The sequence below is a fragment of the Blennius ocellaris genome, assembly GCF_963422515.1.
Source record: "Blennius ocellaris genome assembly, chromosome: 6".
In the NCBI taxonomy this organism is placed as follows: domain Eukaryota; kingdom Metazoa; phylum Chordata; class Actinopteri; order Blenniiformes; family Blenniidae; genus Blennius; species Blennius ocellaris.
The window spans coordinates 25,214,646-25,224,645 of NC_137655.1; the positions used below are offsets into that span (position 1 = coordinate 25,214,646).

Here is a 10,000-nt window from a genome sequence, read left to right on the forward strand (position 1 = left end):
TACAACATTGTGTTGATCAAACTGGGAGTATAACTGTGACGATGATGAGTGTTTGGCCTTTGTGCCGACGTGTCGTCTGGTCACAGGCTGACTGACTGAGCTCAGGGTGGAACCACAGACCGTCAGTCCAGGAGAACCAAAGCCTCCAGGCAGGTTCCTCTGGTGGGCCTGGTTCCTCTGGTGGGCCTGGTTCCTCTGGTGGGCCTGGTTCCTCTGGTGGGACAGGCCACAGTTGGTTCTCTCTGCTCTCAGATGACTAAACTCTGTCATGGGCTGTAACCTGCTCACAAACATCAACGTACACTTGCACTGAAACACATGTATTCTTCAGCACTGCAGCACCAAACTCCCGTCACTCCAGTAGAGGGCAGCATTGCACCTGTAAGACATTTTGGTTTGTGTTCTGGTCCCTGACAGTCCGACTTCTATGGGGTTATATTTGTGCCAAAATTCTGAGCGAGCGATGGGAAAATTTGAGCGCAAAAAAATTAATTGTGCAAGTACACTAAGCGCATTTTGAGGAAATATTTAAATTGCACAAAGAAAAACTTGAGATTGCGCGCTCAAAAATAATTTCTGCGCTCAGATTCTTCCTCTGCGCTCAACCTCTCTCTCTCTCTCTCTCTCTCTCGCTCAAATCTCTCCACCTCCGCTCAAGTCCTGCTGTGCGCTCGCTCAAAATGTGCAAAGCCCAAATGTGACAGACACAGTTGTCCACCTATCACAGAAATTTGGGGCGGGCGTTGAACTCTGATTGGTTGCTTCGGTTTCTGGAAGTGCCTCATAACCAACAAAGAAGAAAAAGAAGAAGAGGGAAAAACAAACTGCGAGGGGAAACATGTTGTAATCCAGGATCATTATCTTTAGTTTTCCTTATTTCTGTTTTCCTTCGCAGTTTGTTTTTCCCTCTTCTTCTTTTTCTTCTTCGTTGGTTATGAGGCACTTCCAGAAACCGAAGCAACCAATCAGAGTTCAATGCCCGCCCCAAATTTCTGTGATTGGTGGACAACCGTGTCTGTCACATTTGGGCTTTGCACATTTTGAGTGAGCGCACAGCAGGACTTGAGCGGAGGTGGAGATTTGAGCGAGCGAGAGAGCGAGAGAGAGAGAGAGGTTGAGCGCAGAGGAAGAATCTGAGCGCAGAAATTATTTTTGAGCGCGCAATCTCAAGTTTGTCTTTGCGCAATTTAAATATTTCCTCAAAATGCTATTAGTGCGCTTGCACAATTAATTTTTTTGCGCTCAAATTTTCCCATCGCTCGCTCAGAATTTTGGCACAAATAGAACCCCGTAGACTTCATCTTGATTGGGCCCCACCGGTACGATGGTCCCATTAGAACCTCTCAAGCTGTCCTGTCTTGTCCCACAGTATACATGAGGAACATATCTGTGTTGTCACAAAACAATTGCTGTGAAAATGAGTACGGTCTGGACGTAAAGCCAACTGTACTGAAACCTTGTGGTGCAGAACAGTGTCAGGTTTTATAGAAGCAGAATTGTCCAGCGCTGCTTTGAGTGGGTCTGGGAGGACGGAGGCGTCTTCTAAACACACAAATGTAACGTCAGTCTGAGGAACAACACCACTTTGAGTCTTGTTCTCTGTTCTTCTCTCTCAAAAAACAAATCGGCTTTTGAATTCCGTGGACGAAGAAAAGTCACTTTCTCTTCTGTTGAGGAAATGAAGCACCGAGTGCTCAGACAGAACTCACTTTGATCCACACAAAGAGAAAAAGCAACGATATTCCAAAGCTCTGCCTCGTGCTTTTGTGTCCTTGGATTCCAGCTGAGCTCTGGATCCAAACCTCCTGCAGCCGCTTCATTTCTTCTAGTCGAGCTCTCACCTGAAGCACACTGGCTACTCAGGCTGGTTTGTGTCGTTCAGCTGTAGTTTGATGGACACGGGTGTAGTTGTTGCTCACAGCAGTAACGTCTGTGCTGTGGTTGTGGTTCAGGAGTCTTGCTGTGTGCAGGTGTGTGTGTGTGTGTGTGTGTGTGTTGAGCAGTGTGCTGGTGTGTCTGCAGCAAACCCTGGCCTGCTCCATCCTCACCGCCCTGCTCAGCGAGTTCTCCAGCTCCAGTAAGACCAGCAGCATCGGCCTCAGCATGGAGTTCCACAGCAGCTGCAAGCGTCTCTTCCAGGTTTGTTCACCGTACTTTCCTCTGACGTGGCCGTGACGGCGACGCTCCCATATCCTGCTGCCTCTTCTCGCTCCGCCTCAGGAGGACGGCCTGCGGCAGATCTTCATGCTGACCATGGAGGTCCTGCAGGAGTTCAGCCGCAGAGAGAATCTCAACGCTCAGATGTCGTCCATCTTCCAGCGCTACCTGGCTCTGGCCAACCAGGTCCTCAGCTGGAACTTCCTGCCGCCCAATCATATCCTTCCTCACCTCAGCCACATGTTGGTCTAGTCGGTGGAGCCAGTGGCTCTGGTTTCATGCTGCTCAATAGAGTGTTAGTCTTCCAGTGGAGATTCAGCAGGTCTTCCTCCTGCGTTTCCTCCACATTCCTCCCTCAGAGGAGGAACAAACCTACCTTTGAGGTTCACTGGTGTCTCAGTCTCCTGGAGGTGTGAAAGTGGTTGCAACAACAACAAAAAAGCATTCAGACGTTTAATGTATAAGTTTATCAATGTATTGTACAACAGAGCTTCATCAGATATCATGACCATGTGTGCTTGGTTTGATCCACTCGAGCTGTTATTAGTGGGGTTTTATTGTCAACCAGCTGATGATCCTCTTAAAGTCTATGAACAAGTTAAAAGCTACATGTTTTGCATCACTTGGTCCAGTTGAGGCCTCGGAGCCGATCTCAGCCAGATGAACTCGCTCCTTCGGGAAATTAGATGCAACCACTTTAACTTGGTCATGATTTATAACTTGAGAAACCGACAGACCAGAGGAATGACAGAATCGTTGATTGGTGTGAACAGGATTATTTTATCATTCACTTTATTCAACAAGGAGAACGTTACAGTTGCACATCTTTTGTTTCTTCCCATCGGTGTCTTTTTGCTGCCGTTTGTTATTCAAAAGAGAAAAAAAAAAAAGCTCTGCAGAAATGAGCTTCTGAAGGAAAAACCTGCTCATCAAGACGAGTTTGATTGTGTTTGTGTGACGTGATGATTTAATCATTCTGATCAGATCGTCCTCGTCTTTGTGGACACGGCTTGTTCCCCCGTGTGTGTGTGTGTGTGTGTGTGTGTGTGTGTGTGTGTGTGTGTGTGTGTGTGTGTGTGTGTGTGTGTGTGTGTGTGTGTGTGTGTGTGTGGTGTGTGTGTGTGTGTGTGTGTGTGTGTGTGTGTGTGTGTGTGTGTGTGTGTGTGTGTGTGTGTGTGCGTGCGTGCGTGCGTGCCCCCCCCCCCCCCCCCCCAGGGCTCATTACAGCCTAAGCCCCAGCAGCCTGGCTCCTCTGAGGATCTGCAGTGGCTCCGGCCACCAGACCAGGCAGTATCACTTTCAAGAGGTGTGTGTGTGTGTGTGTGTGTGTGTGTGTGTGTGTGTGTGTGTGTGTGTGTGTGTGTGTGTGTGTGTGTGTGTGTGTGTGTGTGTGTGTGTGTGTAGTGTGTGTGTGTGTGTGTGTGTGTGTGTGTGTGTGTGTGTGTGTGTGTGTGTGTGTGTGTGTGTGTGTGTGTGTGTGTGTGTCCATCCCGTGTCATTCCAGCCCCACCCCGCCTTGGCTTGATGAGGCTCCCCTTGGTATGTGCGGTACGCTCAGTTCAATACGTGTGTGTGTTCTCAAACACTCACCTCTGTGTTTGTGTGTCGGTTTTAGCCGTCGGTTGATTGTGTCTCAGGAAGCCTCAGATCAGGTGTTCTAGAAGGTTCTAGGGTCAGATCAGGTGTTCTGGAGGTTCTAGGGTCAGATCAGGTGTTCTGGAGGTTCTAGGGTCAGATCAGGTGTTCTGGAGGTTCTAGGGTCAGATCAGGTGTTCTGGAGGTTCTAGGGTCAGATCAGGTGTTCTAGAGGTTCTAGGGTCAGATCAGGTGTTTCTAGAGGTTCTAGGGTCAGATCAGGTGTTCTGGAGGTTCTAGGGTCAGATCAGGTGTTCTAGAGGTTCTAGGGTCAGATCAGGTGTTCTAGAGGTTCTAGGGTCAGATCAGGTGTTCTAGAGGTTCTAGGGTCAGATCAGGTGTTCTAGAGGTTCTAGGGTCAGATCAGGTGTTCTGGAGGTTCTAGGGTCAGATCAGGTGTTCTGGAGGTTCTAGGGTCAGATCAGGTGTTCTGGAGGTTCTAGGGTCAGATCAGGTGTTCTGGAGGTTCTAGGGTCAGATCAGGTGTTCTGGAGGTTCTAGGGTCAGATCAGGTGTTCTGGAGGTTCTAGGGTCAGATCAGGTGTTCTGGAGGTTCTAGGGTCAGATCAGGTGTTCTGGAGGTTCTAGGGTCAGATCAGGTGTTCTAGAGGTTCTCGGGTCAGATCGGTGTTCTACAGGTTCTAGGGTCAGATCGGTGTTCTAGAGGTTCTAGGGTCAGATCAGGTGTTCTGGAGGTTCTAGGGTCAGATCAGGTGTTCTAGAGGTTCTAGGGTCAGATCAGGTGTTCTGGAGGTTCTAGGGTCAGATCAGGTGTTCTAGAGGTTCTAGGGTCAGATCAGGTGTTCTAGAGGTTCTAGGGGTCAGAATCAGGTGTTCTAGAGGTTCTAGGGTCAGATCAGGTGTTCTAGAGGTTCTAGGGTCAGATCAGGTGTTCTGGAGGTTCTAGGGTCAGATCAGGTGTTCTGGAGGTTCTAGGGTCAGATCAGGTGTTCTGGAGGTTCTAGGGTCAGATCAGGTGTTCTACAGGTTCTAGGGTCAGATCGGTGTTCTAGAGGTTCTAGGGTCAGATCAGGTGACTGATCTCCAGCAGTGGTTTTGGTTATTTTGGTTCAGCTTCATCTGTCCAGCACTAAACTAGTTTACCTTCAACTTCCACTGGACCACAGACACTGTGTCATGTGTGGGTAGGTTCTAATGTCTCATGTTAACGACCTGGTATTTTAAATACCCTGACTGGTATTCACCTGATTAATTCACAAGAAGCTGACATTGTTTAGTTTATTTGAGAAATGTTGTACACATAGCTAGTCACATCTAAGCTCAGTACGATTGAGGATTCATTCTTCACTTCACTGTTTGGATTTACACTTTTTACACTTTGCACACATTCATGAAGCTGCAGTTTCTTTGGTATAAAAGAACTTTTTCCAGCGGAGTTGCGTCATAGAATCATGACAAGAAGTAGAAGTGGACCGGACGGTAATGGAGCCTAGAAACACCTGGTGACTGGTAATGGAGGTACAACGCTGCTTCTCAGGCCGTAGAAACACCTGGTGACTGGTAATGGAGGTACAACGCTGCTTCTCAGTTCAGACCCTAAATGAAGTGACTCCGCCTCAGTCGTCTGCAGGAGAGTGTTCAGTCTTCCACCGTCTGGACGGTGTTGAAGAGGAGACAGATTGATGAGAGGACAGATTGACGAAGGCCTCCGGTCCTCTGGAGGACAGCCTGTCTGTGTCCGCCACACGCCTGTCAGTGTGAGCGTATGGCGGTATGGTGTCCAGGGGCCGCTCCTTAACTGTGTGGCTGACAGCAGGAACCTTTCACACACATACACCGGCTCAAAGGACCCTTTTTAAAAGGACCCCCCACCCTCCGCCTCCCCCCCCCCCACTACAACCGAGCGGCATGCGAGTCATCTGCTCGCCGCCGTCTGAACCCTGGTGCTCCGGCTCTGGTGTCAGCTGGTGGAGGATGACACCACCTCGCTCCACGCAGGGTGGAGGCAGAGGATGACACCACCTCGCTCCACGCCGGGTGGAGGCGGAGGATGACACCACCTCGCTCCACGCCGGGTGGAGGCGGAGGATGACACCACCTCACTCCACGCAGGGTGGAGGCAGAGGATGACACCACCTCGCTCCACACCGGGTGGAGGATGACACCACCTCGCTCCACACCGGGTGGAGGATGACACCACCTCGCTCCACACTGGGTGGAGGCAGAGGATGACACCACCTCACTCCACGCCGGGTGGAGGTGGAGGTGGAGGTTAGGGTGGAGGTCAGCTGGTGGAGGTGGAGGTCAGGTGTTGAAGGACAGTTTGGTTCTTTACAGTTTAAAACAAGACTGATGATCAACATTGTATCGTCTGCTTTCTACAGAAAGTCTCTCCAGGTATGTTTCTGACTGCTAACTGAACTAAAACACCTGAAGGCTCCTGCAGGACAGACGGTGTAGGACAGACGGTGCAGGACAGACGGTACAGGACAGACGGTGCAGGACAGACGGTACAGGACTGACGTTACTGGACAGACGGTGCAGGACAGACGTTACAGGACAGACGTTACAGGACTGACGGTGCAGGACAGACGGTGCAGGACAGACGGTGCAGGACAGACGGTGCAGGACTGACGGTACAGGACTGACGGTACAGGACTGACGGTACAGGACTGACGTTACAGGACAGACGTTTCAGGACTGACGGTACAGGACAGACGGTGCAGGACTGACGTTTCAGGACTGACGGTACAGGACTGACGGTACAGGACAGACGGTGCAGGACTGACGTTTCAGGACTGACGGTACAGGACAGACGTTTCAGGACAGACGGTACAGGAGGTTCAGTTGACAGGGATCAGATCACTGAATTGTTGTTTCTCCTGAAGCACCAGCAGGACACTGAGGAGAACCGGGGTTTTGATGTTCTCATGTTAGAACCTTAGTGTGCTTTATGTTAGCGGAGCGTCTCCTGGTCTGACGAGGACCTTCTACCAGAACAACTGTTTTTATTTTACACCCCAGATATATTACCTGAAGTTCTAGTTACTGTACTCTGTTGGTAAATAACAGGTTGTTGTTGTTGTTCTTATTGTAGTAGGAAGACGGGGCATCTCTCCTTTTGGTCCCATTTCAAGTGAAGTGTGATAAAAGCTCATTAACCCGTCAGGAGCTTGTTTGTCCTGCAGCCTCATGAGGAGCTGATCCGGTGTCAGCCCAGCACGCTGCAGTGCAGCTCAGTGCTGTCATTAGCTGGTCAGGGGTCAGTTTGGGTTCAGGTCAGGAGGCTGTAAGCTGAGCGCCGGCCTTCCCTGACCTGTGGCCACTCCCACAACGTGTGGTACGTGATCCACCAGTCGTCAGGTTCAGACGGGGTGCTGGTGCTGAATTAATCAGCTTTCTTTATATCCAGGACATCTTCAATATGTTGTACGTGAAGAACCAAAGAGAAAAGGGTTTGGGACGTACACCACTAATCCGTTGAAAAAGAAATGTATAATGAGACGCTTTAAAGTCTGTTGCTCAAAATAGTCCTTCATTTATTATTATGTTGTATATTATTAACATAGGGTTTAATCTTTTCTACCACCAACATGATATCCAGTGGTAGAAAACGAGGATAACCTAATATTTAATATTACTTGTTTAATTTTTATTCTGTCTTATTGATATTTTAACTTCCATTTATTCTGTGAAGCAACACTGCAAAGAAGTTCTATTCTATTCTATCCTCATTACTTATAAGCTTTCCTCTTTTAACTTCTCCATGAATGAATAAATAATAAGTTATGTGCAAATGACTGCTCTTGGATTGTAGGAGGAGAAACCAAATGGTGTTGAGCTCAGTGGTGTAATTGCTTTATTATTGGTTTAATTCAGTAGAATGATAATTAATGACAACTGCTGTCTAAACAAGAGGGGGCTAAACAGTAGAAGCAGTGGGGGGGGGGGGGGGGTGAGGGGTGAGGAGGTATTCCTGGACTGTTATTCCACATGCTGAGGCGACTTAAGGCAGGATATATCACTTAAACCCACCACGCGCCACAGCATAGCGCCGCCGGCCCCCCAAGGCCGCTGGCAGACGCTCAGCCGCCTTGGGGGGCCGGGGGGTCTTCCTCAGCCGGCCTTGGGGGGCCGGAGGGTCTTCCTCAGCCGGGATCAGCGTAATGAAGAGGAGACCGGAGAAGCTCGATAATCCAGGATCCTTGAGAGCAGAGCTTGTTTGGGCTGAGCAATATTGTGCTTGTTGAGACGGACTGGTCCTGTTTAGACTATCAGGTTCACTGGTGGGGGGGGGGGGGGGCTCTGAGCTGCTTCATGACAGAGCCTCTCAGTGAAACAGCTTCATGATGGAGCCTCTCAGTGAAACAAACAGCTTCATGATGGAGCCTCTCAGTGAAACAGCTTCATGATGGAGCCTCTCAGTGAAACAGCTTCATGATGGAGCCTCTCAGTGAAACAGCTTCATGACGGAGCCTCTCAGTGAAACAGCTTCATGACGGAGCCTCTCAGTGAAACAAACAGCTTCATGGTGGAGCCTCTCAGCGAAACAGCTTCATGATGGAGCCTCTCAGTGAAACAGCTTCATGATGGAGCCTCTCAGTGAAACAGCTTCATGATGGAGCCTCTCAGTGAAACAAACAGCTTCATGATGGAGCCTCTCAGTGAAACAAACAGCTTCATGATGGAGCCTCTCAGTGAAACAAACAGCTTCATGGTGGAGCCTCTCAGTGAAACAGCTTCATGATGGAGCCTCTCAGTGAAACAGCTTCATGACGGAGCCTCTCAGTGAAACAGCTTCATGATGGAGCCTCTCAGTGAAACAGCTTCATGATGGAGCCTCTCAGTGAAACAAACAGCTTCGTGGTGGAGCCTCTCAGTGAAACAGCTTCATGACGGAGCCTCTCAGTGAAACAGCTTCATGACGGAGCCTCTCAGTGAAACAGCTTCATGACGGAGCCTCTCAGTGAAACAAACAGCTTCATGATGGAGCCTCTCAGTGAAACAGCTTCATGACGGAGCCTCTCAGTGAAACAGCTTCATGATGGAGCCTCTCAGTGAAACAGCTTCATGGTGGAGCCTCTCAGTGAAACAAACAGCTTCATGACGGAGCCTCTCAGTGAAACAGCTTCATGATGGAGCCTCTCAGTGAAACAGCTTCATGATGGAGCCTCTCAGTGAAACAGCTTCATGATGGAGCCTCTCAGTGAAACAAACAGCTTCGTGGTGGAGCCTCTCAGTGAAACAGCTTCATGACGGAGCCTCTCAGTGAAACAGCTTCATGACGGAGCCTCTCAGTGAAACAGCTTCATGACGGAGCCTCTCAGTGAAACAAACAGCTTCATGATGGAGCCTCTCAGTGAAACAGCTTCATGACGGAGCCTCTCAGTGAAACAGCTTCATGATGGAGCCTCTCAGTGAAACAGCTTCATGGTGGAGCCTCTCAGTGAAACAAACAGCTTCATGACGGAGCCTCTCAGTGAAACAGCTTCATGACGGAGCCTCTCAGTGAAACAGCTTCATGATGGAGCCTCTCAGTGAAACAGCTTCATGATGGAGCCTCTCAGTGAAACAAACAGCTTCATGATGGAGCCTCTCAGTGAAACAGCTTCATGACGGAGCCTCTCAGTGAAACAGCTTCATGACGGAGCCTCTCAGTGAAACAGCTTCATGACGGAGCCTCTCAGTGAAACAGCTTCATGACGGAGCCTCTCAGTGAAACAGCTTCATGATGGAGCCTCTCAGTGAAACAGCTTCATGATGGAGCCTCTCAGTGAAACAGCTTCATGATGGAGCCTCTCAGTGAAACAAACAGCTTCATGATGGAGCCTCTCAGTGAAACAAACAGCTTCATGATGGAGCCTCTCAGTGAAACAAACAGCTTCATGGTGGAGCCTCTCAGTGAAACAGCTTCATGATGGAGCCTCTCAGTGAAACAGCTTCATGACGGAGCCTCTCAGTGAAACAGCTTCATGATGGAGCCTCTCAGTGAAACAGCTTCATGATGGAGCCTCTCAGTGAAACAAACAGCTTCGTGGTGGAGCCTCTCAGTGAAACAGCTTCATGACGGAGCCTCTCAGTGAAACAGCTTCATGACGGAGCCTCTCAGTGAAACAGCTTCATGACGGAGCCTCTCAGTGAAACAAACAGCTTCATGATGGAGCCTCTCAGTGAAACAGCTTCATGACGGAGCCTCTCAGTGAAACAGCTTCATGACGGAGCCTCTCAGTGAAACAGCTCCGCCTAG

At 49.5% G+C, this 10,000-nt stretch overlaps 1 protein-coding gene across 1 annotated transcript in view; it reads left to right on the plus strand.

Annotated features, from left to right (window-relative positions):
- The first annotated feature begins 2,028 nt into the window (after positions 1-2,028).
- Positions 2,029-10,000, plus strand: part of xpo4 (exportin 4) — an 82,889-nt gene continuing 74,917 nt past the window's right edge. Inside the window, exons 1-2 of the mRNA XM_080498636.1 lie at positions 2,029-2,139; positions 2,221-2,399. Coding sequence (XP_080354762.1) covers positions 2,104-2,139; positions 2,221-2,399 — 215 coding nt within the window. The 5' untranslated portion in view covers positions 2,029-2,103. The remainder of the gene's footprint in view (positions 2,140-2,220; positions 2,400-10,000) is intronic.